The sequence below is a fragment of the Bombus flavifrons genome, chromosome 14, assembly GCF_040668555.2.
Source record: "Bombus flavifrons isolate JBK064 chromosome 14, iyBomFlav1_principal, whole genome shotgun sequence".
Taxonomy (NCBI): domain Eukaryota; kingdom Metazoa; phylum Arthropoda; class Insecta; order Hymenoptera; family Apidae; genus Bombus; species Bombus flavifrons.
The window spans coordinates 5,103,014-5,129,116 of record NC_138455.1 but is presented as its reverse complement, the minus strand read 5'-3'; the positions used below and the strand labels follow the sequence as shown (position 1 = coordinate 5,129,116).

Genomic DNA, 26,103 nt, shown 5'->3' with positions numbered 1-26,103 from the left:
TAATTAAGCACAACATGTACAATACCAAAGTGAACGAGTAACATAATCCATAATCGTTTACGAGACAATTCATCAGGATTTTCAAAATATTATTTCATATTAGGTACACTATACTACACGCCATTTGGCTACTTTTCTCTATAAATTTTGTTCAGTTTTTCGCTTCCAACAATTCGCTAACTCATGGAGGTTCGACAACTTGTAACGTTGAACCATTCGAATGTTTCTTTTCGAGGATTCATGGATCATGTTCGAAAGGACGTTTTCACTGCCATGGAAAAGACAAAACTGATACGATCGTTGGGGATTTTATCGCGAACAGTCCATCCATGGAAATCGTACATAGTACATATAAGACTTAGCTGAAAGAAGGTTTTCTTTTTTTTACGTTAGAAGCGGTGGTCGATGCATGGAGGAAAGTTCGCCGACTGCAATTTCCTTGGCAGACGAACGTATTTTCCGCACCACTGAATTCCTCGTTCTCTCGTTCCGCGGCCAATTCCACGTTTCACGATCCTTCCGTTCGCGATAGAAGAAAACGTTTGGTAGCCTGTAATGCCGCGTTTTCAGCGTCCGCCAGGAAAAAAGGGTATCCGTATCGAATTTCTATGGAGCGAAAAGTGCGAGACGGCAGAGTCGAGTCGTCTGATCGCGTTCCAAAGACGGAACGCGCCATTCAAGGGAACAGGTTCATTCAAAGTCACCGGAGATCCTCTGCTATTCGTCTTTAATCTACTCGGTTTCAGAATTAAACTTTCAACAAGTTTTAACAGAGCGCGGATATTTTGTGGTCGAAGTAAGGAAAGTCTCGTCTCTTTTCGTTAGCCAAATTTGAAATCTATGAAGCTTCGAATTTGATCGAATTTTTTTCTCGAATCGAAGGATTTTTGGATATTTGGAATATTCAAATATTCAAATGTTTGTAGGTCGAAAGTTGTACTTGAAACTTTCACATTTTTTAATATCGAAGCTTTCGAATTTTCAACATTTTAAACTTTCAAATCTGCTAATATCGAAAGGTTGGAATATCCAAATATTCGAATCATCAAATATGCAACTTTTCGGCTCTTCAAGTTTTCAATTTTTTTTATCCTTGCATATACCCAGTAAATAGATCGCGTTGCTACACTCCGCTGAACTCGCCTGAAATTTTTAATCTAATCAATTTTGATTGCATAAAACTCATGCCTGAGGCAACTTGTTAATTAATCGAATACTTTTCACCTGTGTATGCCTCCAATTTACCTGAAATTATTGCTAAAAAATTGTGTATATTTGTTGCGAATATATTCATCCATGCTTTATTCACTTTTTCGAAACAGTTCTTATCCGTTTTCTTTTAACAATTCAGAAGCTGTTCCGATCGATTTCTTCACCGCTAATTAACTAATCAGCGAGTAACGAATAAATTGCACCTTAATTACCCGCAAGTGACGGGATTCTATTTACGCGCCAGCCAGATAAGATACGACAGTGTCACTGAAAATCATTCTCACGGTTTACATTCCGCGATCTTCTTAGCCAGTATACTTTTAATAATTCTCTGTTGCTCGATTTTCGCACTATTACTTCCGTCCATTTTTTTCTCTCGTTTTCACGGTTTTATCTTTCGATTTGATATACATTTTTACGCTCTTATCATATTCCTACGATAACTTTCACCTGGCAGTGGAATTTCTGACAGTATTCAATGTGACAATTTCTGACTCCTCACATTGAATGTTTTAATCTTGGAAATTGTGGAACATTTTAGTCTTAGATCTTAGATCTTCAAGATATTCGAACTCGCAAACTTGCATATTTCTACATTATCAAACATTTAAACTGCCAAATTTTAAAGCTTTCAAATTTGTGAATTTTCACGTCTCGAAGAGCCTTGGAATTTCTAAGTCTTCAAATCCGGCAGCTTCCAAATTTGTAAATCTTTCAGTCATTTAACTCACAAATCTCAAGGTCCCGTAATTCCTAAATTCCCAAATTTCAAAGCCGCAAAATTTGTAAATACTTTAGAATAATTTAGAATACAAATTTTAGAGCTCGCAAGTTTGTAAACTTTTGCAACTATTAAACGATTAAGCGATTTAAAAAATGTTTCGATTATCAAATTTCCCGACCGTTCGGATCTTCAAAATTCAAGTCCTTCGAAACGTCAAACTTCCAAGTTTTCAAATTTCCAAAATTCTATATTTCCAATTTCGCAAATTTTCTAATTTTCCAACTTCCGTTCTTCCAAGCCCATAACGAATATACTGAGACAACTATTTTCGTTTTGTTTCACTCTCGTTTCGCTCTTTAAAGAAAAGAAAAAAGAAAGAGAAAGAAAAGAAAATTTCAATGGAAAGTGTCAAGGTGTAGAATTCATCGATCGTGGCCAGAGGAAAGCAGCGATTTTCTGATTCATCGTCCTCTTTATTTGTATTCAACGTCCGCGTTGTCGCTACATCTTATTGTCCGCGGAAATTACATTTTACGCGAGTATCATACCGATGTGCAAATTCGACGATTTGATGCTCGATGAATACGAGCTCGTTCCGTATGCAAAACCCGTAATTACACGCTTTAATTCGAACATCGTACTTTGTTCCTTCATCGGAAATCCAAGAATTATTCCAACAGGATATCCAAGATAAAATACTTGTAACTTATTACGTTATATATTATACGAAACTACTTGTTACGATATAATTATAGATATGCATTAAAAACAGGACGAACTTACCTTAGGATCTTCTTACCATTTGACTTACAATTTACGTAGAACTCGACGTTTTAATTCCAACATCGTATTTTGTTCTTCCATAGGAAATCTAAAGATTATTCTAAGGGGATAATCCAAGATAAAATACATGTAATTTATAACGTCATATATAATAGAAAACTATTTGTTACGATATACCTATGGATACATAAAAAGACAAGACGAATTTACATTACAATTTTGCTACATTTTTCATTTACAACTTTGTTACAATTTTACTTGCATACGATTTTAGTTACAACTAATGTTACAATTACACTTGTAGCTTGTTCCTTCGTCGAAAATCCAGGGTTCGTTCCAACAGGCAAATATCCAAGGCAAAATATTTGTAATTTATTACATCATATGTTACATAAAACTATTTATTACGTTATAGCTATAGGTATGTACGAAGACTGTACGAATTTATGTTACAACCTTCCGTAAGAAATTTTTCTTTTTCCTTTTCAATCCTGTTGTGGGTACGGTGTCGTAAACGTAAAGATTTTAATCTCCTCGTACAGAATTTGTACAAATTTCTCAGAAATCTCGTAAAATGAACAATCATAGAATCGACTTGAAAATATACACAGCTAAATGTCTTCTAAAATTACAAAATCACCGATAACGCTGCCGAACCGAAACTCCCTTCGATTCACCAAGAAAAGCCGATGTTAACAACCCCGTGAAGACTCTCGAACTTCCTACAAACACGCTAACACATATCCACGACGTAAGGTTGCCAGCTAATTAACCGTCGTTCTCATTGAAATACAAATTTTTCCGCGTAACGGTAAAATTAATCGTCGTACCTGTTGTTTCCATCGGTGGTTGCATTGTTTTATCGTGAAAAATCTTCGCGTCGGAAGCAACGAACGTTACCAGCCGGTGTTATTTGTTTTAATAATTAAGCGACGATAAAAGCCGAGAAAACGGACACACGGCTGGCCGTCGTTCCGTTGCAGCCACGTCGACGGAAAAAAGGAACGTTCGAGCGATGGATTCGCGGCGTTGGAGTATGCAGCGGTAACCGCTGCAGCGGAAATGGAAAGAGAGCATGGCGAGGGACGAGAAAAAGAGAGAGGAGAAAAAAATAATTCGAGTATTCCAACAAGAGGAACAGAGCGGATCTTCCTAGCGAAACATCGTCTGCGTGTTGGCGCGGGGTACTCGTTCTCTCTCTCTCTTTCTCTTTTTCTCTTTCTCCCTTTCTCTCCCGGTTCGTTTGACTGGAATGCACCAAAAATAAATTCAGCCGACGGAGACCACCGCCATTTTCGAGATCACACCCCTTAATGCATTTGTCTTTCCCCCTTCTCGCTCTTTTCTTATTCTCGCATCTCCGGACTCGTTCTGTCACATATTTTCTAGATCGTATCGCGTTTCTGATCCCCCTAATCGCGCGTTTGCGCCTGTTGCATCGAGTTTGATTCTTAGTTACAGTCTCTTGATCAGCGTGAACTTTACTGTGGCGAACTTTGAGAAACATCGAATATTTCGGCCTTTCGATAGATTTCGACAGGAAAGTTTGATTTCTGGTTGAATGCGACAAATAATCAGGGGTATACAGAGTGTTTCATTTTGTTTGGTTCTTAGCTACAGTCTCTTGGCCAGCGTGAACTTTACTGTGGCGAGCTTTGAGAAACATCGAATATTTCGGCCTTTCGATAAATTTCGATAGGAAAGTTTGATTTCTGGTTGAATGCGACAAATAATCAGGGGTATACAGAGTGTTTCATTTTGTTTGGTTCTTAGCTACAGTCTCTTGGCCAGCGTGAACTTTACTGTGGCGAGCTTTGAGAAACATCGAATATTTCGGCCTTTCGATAGATTTCGACAGGAAAGTTTGATTTCTGGTTAAATTCGAGAAATAAGCAGGGGTATACAGGGTGTTTCATTTTCATTCCGCCAAACGGTGGCGGTATATTCTGTGATTGAAAATAGGAGAAAGATGTGCGAACATAGGACGTAGGCGTTTACCGACTAATTATTTTTATTAATACGATCGACCAGCGTAAATGATGATTTCCGAGCGTTTGAATTATTATTTTTGTAATATTTCTTTCTTATTTTCAATCGTAGAATATATTCACACCGTTGGACAGGATAAGAATAAAACAGCCTATATACTATTAAACGATACTTAATTAGATATCTATTTAGATTACGGATTTCTACGCGGAATCACATTTTCGAGAATGTAATTAAAAATGTAGAACCTCGGTAGAACATTGTTTTGCCCGCTAAGTACAATAGAAAGCACGGCATATACATGCTTTGGATATTTTATATATATTTTCGCATGATGCACATTTTGTGCAATCTGGACTTTCAAAGTTCCTGTAAATGCATAGAAATGCGCAGTCTACTTTTGCTATATTAATTTTTATTATATATACTATATATAATTATTATATTAATTTGCGTATAACGCGGTGATTCGATGAAGAGAATTAATCGTGCGACGTTAAAAATTGTACGTTGATGATAATGGCAGAAACATGGACATATGTATAGTTAAAATTTCATATAATTATAACCAATCGTTAAAATTATTATAGTTAAAAATTATCACATTTCTTCATCGCGTAGTTCATCCTTTTTAATTTATTCTTATCATTATCTTTTCTAATTTGTAATTAATATTCATTGATGTTTGACTCGTAAATGAAATACCGTTAGTTAGTTAGTTAGTTGTAAATGAACATGTAGCATTTTTTATTTGACGTATTTTATTGCCAGCAATCCTCGAATAGGATCATACGTGTAACCCTAAGCGAGAATAATTCAGTCCTCGTTAAATGCTCTTCATCCAATTTATTACCTGGTTATATTTTGATCGCTACTGTAATGCACAGGAATACGATCTTTAAAAGTAGTCTTCCGATCGTAAACTTTTCTTCTTAAAACTCGCCACAGGTTCTCGATCAGTTTCAAATGAGGACACAATGCTGGCCATGCTAATAATTTTATTCCGAAATCTTGGAACCACGTTTCTGTAGTGGCAACTGTACAAAGAGGAGCGTCGTCTCGTTGACAAATTGTCTTTCTGTCTTTTATTTCAGTCGTGGAAGGAAATAATTCACCATGCAAAATCTCCTGATACTCTATCGTACAATTTATCCTTTAGAAACACAACTTCGCTTAAGATATCCAGGCACGGTCGATGGTTTCTTAGAAATGTTGAAGAAATAATGCAGAAAATGCGTTTGACTCTACAATTATTCACAGCACTGTACCTGATATTTAACAGGAAGGGAAATTTGGAAATTTCGACTAATATAAGTGTAGGTATAGTCTTCTTGCAGAAGAACAAACGTTTCTTTTCTGTGTTTCGTTTCACGATGCTTCTTATTTCATGGATGGTGGATCATAAAAGGAATTATCGCGTAAAAGGAATTGTACGATCGAAGACAAAAAATATCACTGAATATTCTTTCACGCAACAGCAAGGGAAGAATTTGCTGTAACGTTCCTTTTCTTTCATGTTAATTCCAACACGTAAAGTATTTATGTTTGTTTCGTAATTACAAATTTCAACTACATGTCAATTATCCTAATCGCGTTAAATATTGTCCAATCGTGGCTCACGTGATTCCGAGGAATAGATATTTTTCCGCTGATAAATCGTTATATCGTGATGTTATTGTATATCGTTAACCGTTTGAGTCAGAAACAGCGCGATCGTACTGTATCCTTATCCTTATCTTATCCTGTATCCTTATAATTTGTTAGAATCTTCAAGCTGAAAATGTCGCTTGAAAATAGGAAACGAAGAGCAATTGGAAAACACTATCACGCTATGAGTGTGAAAATTGTGACGTGGGTCTATGTGTCGTACCGTGCTTTAAAATATATCACACTCAATTGTATTATCAGTTATTAAAGTAAATTATTTAAGTTCAAGTATTTGCATCATATCTTTAAGAAAAATTATAATTTAATTATCAAAAACTTCATTGCAATGTGCTTGCCTAGAGAACATCATTATCCGTCACACGTTGCAGAGTTGTACCGTTTACGGGTAATTCGCGTCAAACTCTGCCGTATTGAGAAACAGCCCCGCACAAAATTCAACAGTATCTAAGAGATTAAATACGCAGTAAAGCTATGATCATTGGCAAGGTTAATGGTAAACGACAGGTGTGAGAATAGCCTGAAAAGTCCTTTGTTATCGACGCGGCTAATGTATTACTTACTTCGTACCTGGTGACCGCAGAAGGACAAATGTTTAACACTAAACCTACCAGCGGCGGTCAAATTGACCGGTCTCGAACTTCTACACAAAGTTAACTATATTTAAACTTTATCATATCGCTTCATAATTTCTGACTTTTCCTAAAACATACATACAATATATTTTTCGGTATTTACTTATTTACAGAAAATAAAAGAGCAAACTAATTTTCTGAGAAAAATTTATACTCTGCCTTGTGTACCGTGAACGGTCACTTTGACCGTCCGATACATACAATAAATACATACAATAAAATAAATACAATCAGTACAAAGAAAAGGCTATCTCATGGTCAAATGACAAACAAAATGAGTAATAACAAATAATAACAGCTGTTACACCCGTAATCTTATCATAAAACATAATCCATCCCTCGATTAAGGTGGCCACCAGCTATCAAGACATATCAACTCAGGCCCATAATAATCCTAAGGAACCGCCATAAAATTTAACATTTTTTACAGTCCATTGTTACAAACATTTTAAAAGTCGAGAAGTTTCTTAGGGTTATTGCTTATTGTGATAAAACACAGGGAAAGCTTTCCCAACTCCACACTCAAGTAACCGTTGGTGGAGAACGGCCAATACTCATCAATATTTTTGTATAAATATCGCCGTCACAGGCCATATTCTTATTTGCTATTGCCTTTCGACTAGAATACATCTCAGTTTGTTAGTCAATTAGTCGACGTTTAAACTTGTTATCTCTAAAACTCAGACAGAAAGCATTGCAGAGCGTTTTGCGTAAAGCATATCAAATTTGACAATAATTTTGTATTCCGTACGTGGTATTATTCTGTGATAAATATTTACCCTAAAAATGTCAAGACTTAAAAAAAAAATTATAAAAAAAAAAATTACGGACATAGAAGAAGACTGTTCAGTGTGCGATGAAGAAGAAACTTCAGCAACTGAAAACGGCATGGAGACACATGAAAAGCTATTTAGAACCGAATCAGAGTTGAATATTATAAATAAGTTGTTATATTATAAATAAGATAAGAATTATCGTTGACAACAAAGGGTGAGACTGATGTAGAGAACCAACGTATCGAAACTGGACCCGATGGGACAGTTTGGAGAGAAATAGATGCAAATCCCAACCTGGCAGGACATCAGTCCATAATATTTTTGGGGATATGCTAAACGGCATATTATGAAAGGACAAGTAAAGACGGCATTTTATCGTTGATCACCGTATAAGGGATCATATAATAAAATGTATGGAAGAAGAAGAATTTAGAGTATTGGGGACTAAGAGGGAGCTAGATGCAACAAAACTAGATGCATTTATTGCTGTGCTATATGCTATATAAAAAATTTAGATGTCTTATAAATAAAATTTGGAAACCTGCATTTTTTTCAAAAACAACGAGCAGAAATGACTTTGCTGAAATTATGAGGTTTATACGATTTGATAAGAAGATAAATAAATAATTGCAATAAATTTGCAATGGTATCTACAGTATGGGGCCAATTTACAGAGAATTCACAAAATTGTTATAAACCTGGTGCACACATTACTTTTATATAAAGAATCGCGGGAAAAAAACCATGCAATAAAACTATCACAAGTTCAGATTCATCACTACAAAAAACTTGTCAAGTAAAAAGTTGTAGAGGTTACAAAATTACGAAAATTTGTTTAAGATACGGAAAATATTTATGCGGCAAATGTGCATTTGATAATAAGATCATTTGTAAAAAAATGCAGCAAATTTGAATAAGATATATCTCTATATAAGTAAAAGTGTAATTCTATTTAAGCCTATAATTGAAATTAAACAAAAGTAAATTTGGACGAAATTTTATGAAAGTTCGTCATTTTATATACATTTAGTTATAAATTAACCATTATCTAAGTTAAATCATAAAAATTGTTACTTCTTTAAATCACCGGTCATTTTGACCGCACACGGTAGGAGTAGGTATACACGAAGTGTCGGTAGGTTTAGTGTTAAACGTGAAATCGAGCGGACGCATTCAAGGCTGATTAGAAGGATGATAGTTTCGACTAAGGCGATGCTCAATAGTCTGTAAAGCCAGATTTTGCAATTACTCGAAGGACAGGGATTCCTTTGTCCCGATGTATGTAGAGTTAATCAGTTTGTTTCGGAGTTATCAGCTGCTTCAAAAGATAATACGCTGACTCACCAAAGTATTGGGGATATTTATGCAAATATATAGTTTTGTAAAAGGACGAAATCTAAAAAAAATAATCTGTTTCAGCTATTCTGGATATTTTAAGTGTCTTTGCGTGTTATGTGCATTCTATGCATCTTGAGATATTTTTGCAAATAAAAAGAAAGCACTTATACTAAATAGCTTGCAATTTCTATATACATTTTCATATCTGTTTCAAATTTTACCGATGTAGTAATCATGATAATCGAGTCTCGCAATGCTATTGAAATTTCAAAATGTTTCATACTACGCAGATAATATATGTTCATAGAAGACGTCTACTTTCGCACGCCTGTGTATGTTTCCTTTGACGCGTTCATAAGTCGTATCGAATAAAAGTTTACCCAGATACGCTCGATGCGTGCTGATTTTTGTTATTATGAATTTTGAATGAACGACTCCTTAGAAAGTATAATTAGCTTTTTCTTTTCGTAGCATTCCGTATATTTTAATATCACAGCTATTTCCTCTGGACACGAAAAAGTTCGAAATTCTTTTAAATGGTTAAAGCACTTCTTTCGTCATTTTTTATTTAAATCGTTTCTTTAAATATCCGATGAGTACACGCGTTTCTGCTTCAGAGTGTAAAGTAGGCTATCGCATAAAAATCTTACGGTATTAAATGTAAGATATTCAGGCTTGATTCGCGTCCTAGAATTTTATTTTATATCACATTTCCGTGTTTTATTATGTTGATCGTTTCTATGCTGTGTCATGCACGTTCGAATGGCACCCGTACTCTCTGCAGAAATCCATTAGTCACACTAATACTGGTTCGAAACGAAAAACTTTTATACTGTAAAAAATATTCTTCAAATAACGCGAGTCTTTCGGTAATTACTCGGTATTCAACTGAATTAGGTCGCAAAAAGTTGATTCTCCCATTCGAAGAAATTATCGTCACCGTGTTATGTCTTCTAACGATCGTACGAATTTTCTACGCAATATTTTCGCTTGTTGCTTGAAGTAATGGATATATTTAGGATGGTCAGACCCGGACGAGACAACTCTGTTATTTCGAATGATTTTTTCATAATCTTGTATATTCGAATATGCAGACAACCTATATACAATAATAATAAAATTAAAGGAAGTTTACATGGAATTGTTTAGCGCTATCTTTTTAATTTCTTAAAGTTTTTTCTACGGATAGATTGAATCTTAATTAGAATTTTGAGAAATCATACCCTTTGCTGTTTGCATTGTCGATTACGTGACACCTTGTACATAATACTATTAAAAAGATCGACAATTTTATTGAGCGAAGCGAACGTAGAATTTTTTAAATAATAACATGACTTGGTAAAAATTTCCCATGTTTCTTTCTACCCTGATAGATTCTTTATATCTGTCCCCTTGCTAATAAGATCAATTTTATCGAGGAAAATAAACATGGAATTTTTGAAATGACAACATGATTTGGTAAAAATTTCCTATGATTCTTCCTACTTTGATAAATTCATCTTTAGATCTGTCAGAATTACAAAAAAAATATCCCCCTTGTTCATTAAGAAAAATAAACATAGAATTTTTGAAATAACAACATGACTTGGTAAAAATGTCCTATGGTTGTTTCTACCTTGATAGATCTATCTTTATATTTGTCAAAATTAAAAAAGAAATCAGCTGATTGCGCTCGTTCAGTATGAGATGTGCCCTTAAAAAGTGAACTGGAATGTTGAGGAAACGTGGGAACAAAGTGTAACTATTAATTGTTATCAGAGACGGTATCGGAGGCGAGATATACCAATATGATTATGAATATATCGTCGAATCATCGAATAAACATCGTAAAAGTTTAAAATATAGAATTTGCATTATCAGTTACGTGGCACTATGTACGTTATCTTGTTTGAGTCGCGACGACTATTAGATACAAAGAGGTATAGTCAGTGTGTACAAGTAGAAACGAAGAAATACTGAATAATTCAGGCAGTGACCGTAGCGAGTGACGTCATGATAGTATTCCGCCGGTGGACGGTTCAAGCTGAGCGACCATGCGGAACCCCATCCGCTTAGGTCCCCGCTGAAAAATTTCAGCTTTCCGTACAAATTCCCTTATGTGACACTGAAAGAAACCCTTGCCGGTTCATCGTCAAAGAAACCATAGGCAAAACACGTCGTCTTATCCTCCCATCATAGTGCCGTTTTACGCGCGTAAAAGCGATACCGACTTTTCTTCGCGCTCCTTGTGATACGGTGAAACCATCGGTGAAACCAACCTGGGACTTTGTATTCTTTCACCGTGTGTTACGAACTTTTTAATAATTTATGATATGTAACATACATGTAATTTATGATACATTTGTTCTACATTTATTGGTGATGAGAGATGGATGTTTTATTAGAGAAATAAAGAATATCATCGGAGTTCGTGGCTGTGAAAGCGAGTGTCAAGAATTCGTAATTGCTAATTCTTTATTTATTCGAGTGCAATTAATTATCCCAGTTGCAGTTTCGTCTGGTTTTCTAATATTTCACGACGTTTTGAGCCGCTTGGTTTGATAACACGTCTCGTTTTCTGTTGGCTAAACTTCATATTTAAATATGATAAATAAAATGTATATTACATAAAACATATATTAAATAAACCTTCTTAATTGGTTTTAAGATCGTCCAGAGAGAATCCACATTTTACTGAAGTAAGTGGTTTTCCACTTTAAATCCAAACAGATATAACACTTAAATACATGAAAAGGATACTTTCAAAGAAAGATCAGCAGGAAGAGGAAGAGGTAGAGGTAGTAGTGATTCCTGTCCGGGACCCTTGTTGTATTCTTCAATGATTTCTTAATCAATAATACACGCAGCAGAAGATGAAAACACTTTAGATAGAAAAGGAACAATTTTTGTTGTCATCTTCTCATTGCTTCTTCTATTCCTTTTATCTTTTCATTGTGTTTGTCATTTCTCTTTCTATCCATCCTTGGTGGACCTACAGCTTTATATGGTTTCCACCGTGATAACCAGAGATCGCGGTGAAATAAACACATGCAACTAGGAATAAATCCGAGTTTCAGAGGTGCTGGCTGAAAATTCGGCTATTAGGATGTAAGAAATATTGAGTTTCGATAATCAAAGGTCCAAGCACCAACCGACCGAGCCAACGCGGTTCTTTTTTAGTCAATAATGTAATAATCGATAATTACCAAGTTTACGTTTAAATAATACAAGTTACAGTTTGAAAATATTCCTCAAAAAATTGTCTTTCCATCCTTTCGAACGAACGAAGAAGAATACAGACTTCTATCGTACAAACAGTTCCTACAATTTGACTTTGCACAGAACGATTTATTAATCTAATTATTAAGAATCTATTATATAAAATATTACTTAATATTATTATAGAAACTTGTTACTATTATAGCAGAGGATCTACGTAAAAGGATTGTCATGAAGAAATTGGCCAATAGTATGATTTGAATTGCATGAGGCGGCCCAAGAGAGTCGGAGCGTTGAAAAGAGCAAAGATTCAAGGTTTTCGAAATATCGTGTATTTTTCTGCGACTGGCTGAGAGCAAATCTCCGCTGATGATTCTAATAACAGTGATAGTTGAACGCGTGGCGACCGAACGATGAACGCATGATTCTTTCAACATCTCGCGCGTCCTGGCTTCGTTATCAGGCATGGCCCATCGCCGGATATCTCGCAACTCGTACCGTATTTTTCCCGCCATTGTATGGAAATGTCAGAAACCTCGTGTTTCTTCGAACTTCTTTTATTCCCGGTGTCCGCGACTCGGCCACCGAAAAGAAAGAAATATGCAAATGTTAAAGGGCCTATCCGTTCGAATGGCGGTGCATCATCGATGCTCGAACCTTTTCAAGTTGACCGAAGTAACTGTTCGCCGATGTCTAATTGTTTGCTCAATGACGACTTCGTGACTGGACTCGCGGAAAACTCCAGTCCTCTTTGTGCGTTTTCTATTCGACTTCTATTAGGATTCTGTTGGGGTGTATTAGATGGCGTTTTAAAAGACTTCCGAGGATGTTGACCGAATAGGATCATTAATGTTGGGTCGTTTAATTATTTTCAGTGTGGTAAAGATTTCTATTCTTGGGGAAAAATTTGTTATTGATCCGTTATTGGATGTTTCTTGACGATACGAGTCCAGCGGGAGATTTTTTAAATATTTATCACGGATATGTTAAATATTTGTTGATATTGGCTGTAATTCTAGCGAAAATCCTAAAATTTTGTTTCAGGATGTAAATAAATTTTTTAGGATAATAGTCAGAAATCTAGCAGATATTTTAGAAGATTGATTAGGTCTAAAGGAAATTTTGGAATATCGTGATAATGAATTTGCTGGAAATTATGTAGAATATTATTTTATAAAATAATAGCTCTAGAATATCAATTAGAAACCTGGTAGTAATATTAATAAGCATATAATAAATTTAATACAAATTCCGGAATATCTCTTCATTAATTTATTTATCTTTTATTATTTATTATACGGTTGTATACATTTGCATTTCATAGACTTATGCAATATTATACCTGGAATATTATTTTATAAAATGAAGGCGCTAGAATATTAATTAGAAAATCGACATAAAGTTTAAGGTAATTAATGATACAGATATTTAACGTTTCTTTTACGTTTAACGATGATTAGAGCAATGTATTATTTTAAATAAAATATACCGTTATTGATAAAGCAATGTCTGTACAATAAACAGGCGTACGCTCTGCTAACGTCGAATCGTGTTCACTCCACCGTGTGAAAATCTCCTACGCAAGGTGAAACCTTGTATTAACGCGTGTATATACGTCGTACCACGTCGCTTCTTTCTTCTTTTGAAACGATTATTACGTTCAGGAAAGTCGTTCGAGAGCTGGACACTTTCCTCGTTAAACTTAAAGTGCGATAAAAGTAAGAAATTAAATTTAAAAAGAAAACACCAATAGATTAACTGATTTCGTCATTTTTGTTTTTTGTTTCAGCAATACCGATCGTTGGTAGAAGAGAACCGAAGACTCCAGGAAGTTTTAGCGACCAATCAAATACCTCACGTACGAGTAGTCGACAATGTTTTCCTGCAAACACAGGTTGAAACATTGCAATGGCAACTGAAACAGGTCTCTATTTAACCATAAACCACGATCGTTTAACATACCTGATTTACAAGAGGAAATTGTTGATGCCCTCGACCAGATTACCTTATCCTCATTCCTTGAATACTTCACCGTCTGTCCCCGAAAAATATTCGACTGCCATTTTCAACACTTTAGTACCTGTACAAATATTAAGAATTAAAAATATGCAAAGAAGTGAAACACTTTGGCAATTTTAAAACAGTACAGCTTCAACTTTAGACAGAGGCAACTATTTCTACATCTCTTTTAACAAAGTTTTTTATAGTTTAATAAAAATACCATAAAATCGCTTTGAATCCCCATTCCTTAAATATTAAAGTTTCAAATTTATTGTACTTGTGCACTTATTAAATAATAACAGCATTATTGTTGCCCACACAATAGTTACATACGATGTTATATATATAATAAATAACTATTCTGTATGCAACAAAAATGCTGTGGTCATCCAGTAAGTGTGTGTGTACGTTTGAAGCTTTTAATACTCCAAACCTGTGCACAAATCTTTATATGAAACTATAATATGTTAATAATACAATATGATTGAAACATAATATAAATCTACTATAGAAACAAAACAGTGTAAATTGCACGAATATTTATTTATAAAAAATTTTACAGATGGAAGCAAATAGACAGATGTACCGTGCCCTGATGGAGCAGGTGCTGCGCTTCCTGGACCGAGCCCGCAAAAGCTTGGATATTCTTCACGAGAAGAGTAATCCTAAGGATAAGTCAACGGGACGGTTTCCACGTAGCTATAGTGTTCACACTGTGCATGCAGATTCCCCGTCGAATCATGTTACCTCAGCGCCATCGTCTTCGACTTCCTCTCGTTTCATGAAGTCAAAATCGGCCACACAGATCTCACCGTGCACTACCAACTCCCGCGAATTCACTTGGTCGATGCTTCGTAGAAACGATCAAGCGCATTGTACTCCTCCACGTAATAAATCTCAGGGTCTCAATAAAACTCATGAAGGTGTTGTTTATAAAAGTCCTACGCAACCTAAGTTGGACCCGAATGATATACCGCCCCAGAAATTATCCCAAGAAGCATTTAGGTACGTAACTAGATACCTAAGTGATTAAAATAATTGTTTTGTAGTGTTTAGTTACTAATAAGTAAATTTAAATATCTCTTTATTTAAAATATTTGAAGATAGTAAACTATTTTGAACTAATTGTAGATTAATTGTTTCAGATTAATGAGAACAGTCCAGTCGTTGCTCTCAATGAGAGAACCGGATCTGGCCAGAATCTCGTCGATAGAAAATAACGAATCCTCCCCATCGCCCATAGAGCATCATCATTACAATAATCATCACAACGAGGTATCAGAGACCTTGCAGGATGGTGGTTACGTAAATACAACGTGCTTGCAGGAAGCTATCGGCTATTCCAGTTATGACCATGGGACCGAATCAAGTAGCACCGATAACGACAGTAGGTGTTTCGCAAAATCATCGTCAAACATTGTTGAGATCAGTCAAAGTTTGCACGATCTTCTCCCTGGTGTAAGAAGATCCCTTGACGCCACCTCACTCAACTCAGGAAGCAGCAAAACTACCGAAGAAGAGGATCTACTTCCAAATAATAACTGTTTAAACGTATCCATATCGAAGCACAAACATATTTACATATGTACGCCGACATCTACGCCAAATAGACGTGTTAGAAAAGTAGAGAAAAAGGAAAAATCTTCGAAATCAAAGCCAACTGCCAGTGTGAGTAGCGTCGAGGATGAAAGTGGATTTTCTTCTATGAGTTCTTTTCAAGAAATTGGTTTACCTAACGTTCTGCCAATTTCCCCTATAAGAGGTTGTCATCAAGAGGTGGGTTTACCGGTGGTACCGGTGGAAAAAGCTAGGCATCGTAGGTGGTCTTCCACTCCTGCTGAAATTCGAGCTTTCTTTAATAAACATCGTAGTAGCTTCACCGCCTCTCAAAGAACCACTGAATCTTTAAGTGTCTGGGTTTGAATGATTTTACTAGCAATATACATAAACTACTTTCTAAACGAAATGACTCTGATGAATGCATTTGATATATTCAAATGTAAACAAATGACCGAACATAGAAGGCACAGTCGATTATTGATACAGTAATTTCTGTTATAAATACTCCTGTCTGAATATTTCCAGATCAGTTTTACGTTTTATGTGTTTTTGTCCAGGAAAGTTTTATTCTTTAAGAAACGTTTAAAACAGTTTAGAGACAAACGTAATGCGAATAATTGATACGTTAATTTAAAATTTCTTTTTGTTTCTCACTTATTTGACTTTAGTTTTATGAATGATTCGATGCATTACTACAGAATATAAACTTGTTCAGAGTTTCATTAGAAAGTTAATATGTATACAAGTGTAGTTAGTATTTTTACATGTATTAGGAAAACATAATTCTTGATAGTTGTATGCAAAAGATTTTGTAAAAGTTGTCTCCAGCATTTATATTGATAAAAGTAATCGACAATCATATACATCTCTCAGATGTATACCAATATTGTAATTGAGCATTTTGCCTTTTTACTGGTACTTTAAAATATTTTAAACAATCTCAACTTCCACTTTGAAACAGTGTTCAATTTGTACTTACAAGTATTACTATGCAGCATAAGTCATTAAAGCTGTAATCTACTTTATCTTTCATGAATTTGTACATAAACAATGATATATAAAGTATTTGAGTATCCAATATAGTAGAAGTTTCTTCACTTAAAATATAATTACTTCTAATAATATAATTAATTATAAGATTTCCTATATACTAATATCTAAAATACTTTGATAACATTTGTTTATATTATAACATTTTGTCCTTTTTAGACTTATACAAATATATGCATCTTAATTTTTTTTTATACATGTAATCATTACACCAATGATTGATTATGTGATATACGATATCTTTATTAGTCTAATAACTTTACATCTTTTATACAACTTTTACATATTTTTTTTTCATCGATTCACTGTTTTAGATTGTGTGGTTGTAAGTAGACTGAACATGTTTATGCAAATCTGTATTTTTATGAAATACATGAAAAATAGGATCTCTTAAATATTATAAATATAGATATTTTGTACATTTTTGTACACTTGAATTTACATAATAAGCATCTGCAATCTAGTTATAAGCTATTGAAAATTAACATTATAACACCCATAATAAATAACTATAGCATATAGGAGATAACAAAAATATTATACATAACACTAAAAATCATTAAAAATAACAAAAATGTATACATTTGTAGAAAGGAGCGAACGTCAGCGCTTTCAACTTCGAAACGCACACAAAGCACTGAACTTATCGAACGCAAGTTAGAAATTTAAAAAGATTTAAGCGAGGAAAACACTTGATCATTAAATGAGGAAAAATAACGTGAAATAAAGAAAAAGGAAAGAGATATCGTGAGCAAAGATTTAACGAAACGAAAACTGCTGATCATGGCTGAGAAACGTTCGTGGATGGGCGGTGTGGGAGGTCGGGGGACGGATGCGCGCGCATCGCGATAAGGCAAAAGTAGAGACACTGTTCGTTATCAGTACGGCAGGCGTCGTTCACTTGTTCGCGAGTCGGTCCAGAGGTTAGCCAGGAGATTGCGCCACCAGCCGATCCACTTTTAGATTGATTTTCAAGAGCACCGTGCACTGGGTATAGCGCTCCGCGTTTATTTTAACGTGGCCAGAGTGTTCGAACGGGCCGCGACCGTCTCGGGTGATAGTAGAAACATCGTGACGAGGTGAGAGGTTCGGGTGCGGGCGCCTTTTCTCTCTGCCGGTCTGGAAGAACGTCGTTTAATCGTGTCCCACGGGAGGCACATTCGTTTCTCGTTGGCCTGCGTGCTCGTTGTTATTACTACACACCGTTACGTTCGTGTGTCTGTGTGTGCTGTTTCTCCTACGCGTACACACTTGCAGTTTGTATAGTCCCGTGTGTACACACATAGAAAGTCTATCTATATCTGCCGTTCGTTCTTTCGTGCGGTGTTCCGTGTACTGAACGGATTGTGGTGTGCGTGTGTAACCCTCAGAACGTGCGGCTTCGTGGCGCAGTGCGTGAAATGAGTGACAAGGATCGTTCCTCTCCCACTCTTGTTGAAAACAGTCTTAAGTCGCTGCTCGATCAACCTAGTATTTTTCCATTGATTGGTAAGTATTCGCTGTAATACTATTTAATTTCAGATAAATATAACGATATATCTTTTTAGCGTATCTTTTCTGTATGAGCTCGATAATCTCCCCTCCTATCCCTAGCTCGTTCTCTGCCTTGTTAGAACGCGCATTTTTCCTTTTCTTCGAAATTCGCGCACAATACTACTTCAGCGCTGACTGGCGGCGATTCGACGAATGCCAAACACGTTTTTCTCTCGTGTTTTCATTGACGAATCGCTGTGTCGCGTCGTCGATATTTTTCTTTGAACATGGAGGGGTTCTGTGACGTTTAAATTTTTATGCTAATCATTTACTTTTTCTTCCTCTCGTTCATTGGTATCGAACAGTAACGTATAAAGGAAATGAAAAAAAGCCAAGGTTATTTGAGGGATTTCGTTGAAGTAAGATAGGAAAAAAGGAATAGAGAATAGTAAGCACGCATTTTATGTTCATTGGTTGCGCCGGCGCTCGCTTCTTGGTCTCTCGATTAACCTCGTTTGGACCCCGTGGTGCACCACGTGATGTTACCAACCTAACCTCACTTTCACTTGCTCAACCTATATGTTCGGTTCAGTTCGGCTCAATACGACTATTTTACTAAGCGATTTTAACTAACCTTCCCAATTTGATCATGGGAGGAATGCTTTTAATGCCATGTGATAGATTTCAATGCAAAGTGACAATTTCGTGGTAAAACTATCGACTTATATTTATTGAATGCCAATTGTCTATAGAATCATATTCTTTTCTGGATCACTATTTACAACAATGCTTTATTATTCTTTGGTATTCCATTTTCGATTGCTTTGAATTTAAAAAATGCGTGTTCTTTCAAGTTTATTGACACATTCCGTACTAGGCATACAAAATCATGAAATAGTTTCTGAACACTAGAGTATATCAATATTTTATAAATTAGGTCATTTTCGATAATAATTGTGTAATTATGAAATATAATTTATTTAACAAGTATAATGAACACACGTGGGCACATGGATCATCGATGTTCCACGCGGTTTGTACAAATCGTATAAAGTTGGTGTACATGGAATGTGTTAAAAGAAACAGAGTGGGGGAGTAATAAAGAAGGGAGAATGAAATAGAATGTTGGTTGCGTATGTGTTTACTTAGCTTGCTATTCGACCATATTTATCTTAACTGACGTTCATGGTTCTACGTCAGCTTCACAAATGGAATTACATTTGTATGGAGTTTAGAAATTATTTAGTTTTTATATACTGGGCCCTTTAACACGTTTGTTTCAATATTATTAGCAAAATTGTATAAGTTAGAAATTAGAAGTTACCAATATCTCTTCTTATGCAATTCTACAAGTGAATTTTACAAATTACAAGGACTGTCCTGTTCGATATAAGACTGCAAGATTATAAGAATCATTTGTACAATACAAGTCTACATGTATGATTTATGATTTGCCACTTGTTAATGTACACTAACTGCAGTTAATAAATTATTGTATAAAAGACCTCTGGTGTAATAATCGACTGAGGCTCCATTTCAAACGTGTCATTATTTCTTCTCTGAAGACACGCTTTTTCGCTAGGTTAATTTACATAGCACTTTACACGGTGCGACGCGTAAAATGTAAGTAACGATCCAAAGTGCGTCTCTCAAGCTACATATGTATATCGAGAGGCAATAATCCGACTTTCATGAGAGCTGCATTATCTATGGAACAAGGTTCGAGTCCACCTCAGGTAATTGTGTTTTGCGCAATCGCGGCATTCGTTCAACTTTTGTCTATCGGTAGCAACAAAACAGGAATAAAGAAAGTGAAGCAAAAAGTAAAATGCGTTGTACGCTACGTAGAGAAAAAAAAGAGTGAAACCGTAGTGATCCAGTGGAAGTTAATTATCTTAACGGCGTTGTACCAATAATTCGAAACATAGAGCCAGTAAATTAAGGACAGTTCCCTGATTCAACGTAATGGCTTACTTCCCATTCGGCTTTGCAACCAGTTTCATATGCTATTTGCGATGAAATTGGTTTCATTGTAAGGTGACATGAGGCGATTAGAGTGAGTAATCATAAAAATCATTAGAAATATTTGAAAATCATTATGTTGTTGCTATTTAGTAATTTAGCCGATCTGTATTTGTTTTAGGTTCTAGCTATTTGTTTCAGGTTTAAAGTAGTTATAATGTGGGGATAAAAGTTCGCTGGTTAGATTGGTATTTGACGAGTAAGGTTTTCAACCAAAGAAGGTTCACAAGTTCTTCTGAAAAATTTTTATTTACTTTTAAGAGGTTAGTTTACCCTGAGCACGTGGGAGTCATGGGTAACTTTAACAGTTTTTAAAGGGAAAATTATGAAGTAAATCGAAAATCTGTTTGGCATAAGCGTACATATCTGCAGAAAAATAATTTTTTTTAATGAAAAAATGCTTATCATTTTTACAAAAATCAATATTTTACATATGTACATATATACATACCTTTCTACGCACTTAAGACGATTAATCTGTATTTATATTTTTAGTGGTATTTTGGTTGTCGATATTGCGCCGCGTGAGTCAGACAGATTTTTAAGTTAACCATACAGAAAATCAACATCTACTATCGTTATCTATATTTTCACACTCGAGTTTTTACGCTACAGACGTTTAATTTTTTAATCGATTTTGATTAAATATCATTAGACTATTGTCCCGATGATCTTGTTATAGTTATCGTGTTTAACTTATCTTTGATCCACGGTTTATAACTTTGATAAGATGGCGTTCTTTATTCAATTACGTTTCATTATAGGTATATATATATATCATTAGTTTCCTAAAAAAGTAACAGTAATAAGAAAAGTAAATTTTTCAGGAAACAGTAAGTTCACTACTATTTCGCAACGAAAGTATTTTTTTCTTTATTACTAAAAAAGGCATAAATTAAATTACTAATAAAAACAAAGGTAATATTGTTGTTATTACTGCTATTATTTCTGTAACATAATTTTATGGGTAGTTATGAGGTAATTATTTCCCATCTTAGTAGATGATGATTACTTCTTTACTTAAATTCTTGCTTATTTTTGCAAATATCTCAGAAATGAGGATTCAGCAAAACTAACGGTATTTTCACAAATTAAGAGACGACAGGGATAACAGTCGTTTTATCGAATATTAAAATAACACGTGGACTTGGTAAGAGAATTTATATTTAAAAGCGATTACTTAGTGTTAGATGTGTAAGCGAGGCAGATTTATGGTGGCTATTAAATAACACAAAAGAGGCATTTTTTGGTGCATATTCAATGACCAGGCAGTTTACTGTTCGTAATTATCGTGTACGACACTTTCACGCGATGTAGTTGCACATTAATTTCAAGATTGACACTGAGATAACAAGTTACGTCATGACTTCGCTCAAGGACCGACGTTTGTCATTGCAGAAATAGAAGTAAATTGCGAATTTACGGGTATCTGAAAAAAGTAGCCGTGGGTGGAAACGAACACACCACGTGTTTTGCTCTAACAATCCATCCCACTCGTTTCAGCAACTAATTGGCAATGTATTTAAAATAGCCAGATTTTAATATTTTGATGTCTGTAAATATTAAATAATGGAACTTGATTAATCGCGATACAGTTCGATATTCTAATTTTTATTTGAAGTGTTTACGATAAGTTTTCGATATTTGCCTAGATTATCCGTTACGCCGATTAATCAGTACTTATTATAATTATCTGTTAGATGCACAATCTTTGCATGTAGAATATTAAATACTTCAACAGTTGATGGCATTGTCGAGGATAAATCTTGAAGTACTCCTCGAAGTACTCCTCCTTGTATGTGTTCGATATATTTTAAGTAAGTTAATCTTTCGAGCGAAATTTGTCTTTCGAATCTGTAGTTTTATCGAACAAGTTTTAAAAAGCTCGACTTAACGATAGATCTTATAACGCATTGTAAAAACATCGGTAAGTGTCCCAGAATCTTTTAAAAAAAGTTTATGAAGTTTTTTTCTATAGGAAAAGAGACTCTCACGTCATAACAGGCACGTTTCTGTCCTAAAAACGTTCATATTATGAAGACATCGATGGAATACTAACGCTGGACATTATTAAACGATTCCTCTATAACCACAAAAAAATTTCCAGGACGTTCTTATTTTTCCTATCTTCTGTGAAACAAATAAAAATCCACGAGGAGAACGCTGTATAACGTTGGTATAATATAGGAGTGTCTCCGGATACAAAGTTATCAGGACGACGAAGAAGAAAACGAGTTAACTGGTGTTAGTCGGTTGAAAGGTCAACGGATGATTAAAATTCCCGAAGGGTAATTCGGTGATAATCTTGAGAGACTGATATCACCCAGTGGTGGTTCGATTTCTTCCTCGAGCAACGTCACTCCTACGTTCTTATTATTTTATTTATTTAAACTCATATTCACCTCTGAGCGACTATTATAGTATACAGATATATTACATAGGCTTGTACAATACTATATTAGACCAGTCTGTTATTAAGTAATTATCGATATTGCATGTTATAACAAATGTTATGTCCATTGTACAATATTTACATTGTATGATGGGCATATTATGTATAACAGATGTCAATTACGGTGTATGCTGTTGTTGCCTCACTGCAGCTACGTTAGTTGGACAAGGATTACGTCGCTTAGGAATTTCTAGAGATGTTTCACCACTCCCATCTTGTCATGCTGCTGCTTTTTCGGGAGACAACCGTGTGATGAGCTGCACTTTTGCGTCAACGTCCGATGAACATTGCAGTTTACTTCTCGACGACAGACCTGAATGTTTAGGGAACGTTGGCGTGAAAGTGCAGCTTACCACACGGTTGTCTCCTGAAAATTCAAAATCCGTGACAAAACGGAAGTAGCGAATCGCCAATCATCGTCAAAGTTTAAAGTTAATCGAAATCTAAAATTTACTTCCTTCTCATTTACGCTTGATTTAACCAGTTACCTGTTTCTGACGAGTATACTCGTCAGGAAGAAACGACAGTATTTTGCGTTATCACGAGCCTTGTCAGTAACAAAATTAAAAAATAAAACAATCATTTCGTTACAACTTAATTCTCCATTATGATAGCCACTCATACTCTGTGACGAGTATACTCGTCATCGTTTACCTTTTGCCACACATTTTAGGTACACACTTTGCAAAGATATCGCAACAGCTAACTGGTTAAAAGACGTTTGCAACGCTATATCCTCTATATTCGTTTCGATACTTTTGCAAATCAATAATTATGTGCTTCGCAGTCTTCTTGCACGTTACAGACGGACATGGTCTATGGTCTTCTGGCTGGTTTCTTTTTACTTGTCTGTTTTTTTTCTTTTTTTTCGTGAGGCCTAACGGACGTTGGGATCGACGAGGCCGCTCGCCTCTGGCCTGGCGTGGCCTCCAACCGAGTACCGCTCTTTTGGCAACCGGCCAGAGCTTATGCCAGGTTTCAACATACCGGTCGACATGGATATTTTCGGGTTTGCGGTGAAACGACAAGCTCTGCCTTCTCTTTCTTTGCTTCGATGACCTCGTCGCGTCGTGAAACACCATCCCTGATGTCTCGTCCCCATCCTGATCTTCTGATTGACTCCAGCCCCTGCACCCTTTCGCCAGATATCAACGTCGAACCGTCCCATGAACGATGCCTGCTTCCGTTTTATCGATCAGAGCGTGCCAGCCGAACGCCAAGGTCTGCTCCCTTGTGCGTTGAATCACGTGGAACTTTTCTGATCCATTAACGCGTTAATTGCTGCACCAAATTTTATATATTTTGCCTATGGACCGTAATCAGCCGATTTTTTAATAGGCTGCAAGTTAGAATGTTTTTCAGGACTGGTTTGGTCATGTGATGATGGTTAGAGTATGAGATCATTGTCGTTGTACAGGAGATGGCTCGAAAGCGAAATATATTGGTAATTTATTGGCAAGTTTATTGGATTGTCTTTGGTGAGGGGAATTGGTTGGTCCTTAGCGGCTGTACTGCGGATATTTCTGTATTTATGGGGAATTTTATGACATGGTAGGCTAGACATCGTCATTTCAGTTTGGGAAAGAACATATTATAAAGAATTTGAAGAGAGTGTTTGGTCAGATATATAGAAACGAAATTCAGCCGCTAACTGTTTCTTTAAAAGTTCGAGAAATTGTTTGTAAAATACACACGATATACGTATAAGAGTGAAATTCAGACATTATTTCATGCGAAGTGAAAAAGAAAGACAATAGAGAATAGTGTATTTAAATTATGTACATATGTAACAATGAAAATTTTGTTGGACAGTAATCTGCTTGGAATTTAAAGAAACTGAATACGATATACACTTAAATATGTGTATCTGCGTAAAATGTATCTGTGGCTTGATGCAAGAAGTACCAATGTCAGCATTTATAAAGTTGAGATGTTAGGACTTAAGGATATGTTAAAGAATTCACGTTCAAATAATCTCTGATACAGAAGTTTCTGCTGTTTGGAAATTTTTTTCTAATTCAAAAGGAGAGAATTTTCTAGTACAGAAGGATTTTCGTGTAAAAACAATAAAAGCAAGTGATTTTTATAAATTTTTTTTACGCTAAATACTAATTACATTGTGTCTAAATCTTCTTGGGATGTAAATGTAGCCTTGAAGTGCAAATGTAATTTTTTACTTCAATTCTCATTGTTGTTTATTAGCTTTTTAAACTGCCACTTTCAATGCTTCTCGAACTGTCGTGCACGAAACACTAGTTGATTCATCAATTTCGAACAAGGTTTACTCACTTTTTACAAATTTCTCCAGGGAATGGACCTGAAATTTGTATTCCATTGTTTCTTTATAATATCTTTTGAAACGACACAAACTCAATGTACCCGGCGAAGGAAGTACATTTTTCTTCTAAACGCTACAACTCTCCAAATTTTCATGTTTTTTTTTTCAAGCATAGATTCAATTTCAGCGCAAAGTATCCAACTTTAAGAAAATTCCTTTACTTTCGCATTGTGACGACCGTGACAAATACTATTACCGCGTGCGTAAATAATGGTTACATTGCCAAATTTAATCACGAGACTCGTATAATATACGATAAACAACAAGAAGAACTGAAATAAACAAAATTATATGTACTTCAAGATTATCCATTTACATCCCAAAAAGTTCTAGTATCACAATATAACTGATCTAAAAATGAACCCTTAAAAATGACCTGGTTTTTTCGTTGTTATTACAAGAAATCCTCCACTTTAAAGTTTATGTTGTTCGTGTATTTCACGTTGACTTTGGTATATTTTGCAAAAAGTTTATTTTATCAAAAATTTCGACATTGCCATATATAAAAGCCATTATAATCGTTTCCAGATAAAATTTGAAATTGCCTTTTTTCATATTGAACATATGGTTGTTTACTTAAACTTAATACCAGGTTTAATCATTTTTTGCAAACATATGATGTTTGACGTATCTTGAACCATGTTGCAGATATAAAAATGAAATTCAATCATTGTTGCAGCGCAATTTTAAAAGAGAAAATCCAGTCACGGTGTTCGAATATAAAATACGTACAAATAAAATTTAGACACCTGGAACCAAGGGAATTAGAGTATGGTAGGTGTAAAATAGCGGTGTTACAGGAGAAGGAAAAAAATGATGTTAATCGAAGGAAGGTTTTCTTGCTACTTGTTAACATCCTCAAGCTATGGTAATAAGTTGCAAGACGA

General features: G+C 35.3%; 2 protein-coding genes and 1 long non-coding RNA gene across 3 annotated transcripts in view; 2 read left to right on the top strand and 1 right to left on the bottom strand.

The window, feature by feature from the left end:
- Positions 1–16,417, top strand: part of LOC138186766 (uncharacterized) — a 32,011-nt gene extending 15,594 nt beyond the window's left edge. The window contains exons 4-6 of the mRNA XM_069126935.1: positions 14,110–14,244; positions 14,884–15,326; positions 15,467–16,417. Of these exons, the coding sequence (XP_068983036.1) occupies positions 14,110–14,244; positions 14,884–15,326; positions 15,467–16,244 (1,356 nt within the window). The 3' untranslated portion in view covers positions 16,245–16,417. The remainder of the gene's footprint in view (positions 1–14,109; positions 14,245–14,883; positions 15,327–15,466) is intronic.
- Positions 1–26,103, top strand: part of drk (growth factor receptor-bound protein 2 drk) — a 155,987-nt gene that overhangs the window by 74,152 nt on the left and 55,732 nt on the right. The window lies entirely within an intron of this gene.
- LOC138186775 (uncharacterized) lies at positions 14,075–15,026 on the bottom strand. The gene is made up of 3 exons (XR_011174987.1): positions 14,908–15,026; positions 14,283–14,400; positions 14,075–14,202 (listed from the first exon to the last, which is right to left on the bottom strand). It is a non-coding gene; the product is annotated as an uncharacterized LOC138186775 (long non-coding RNA).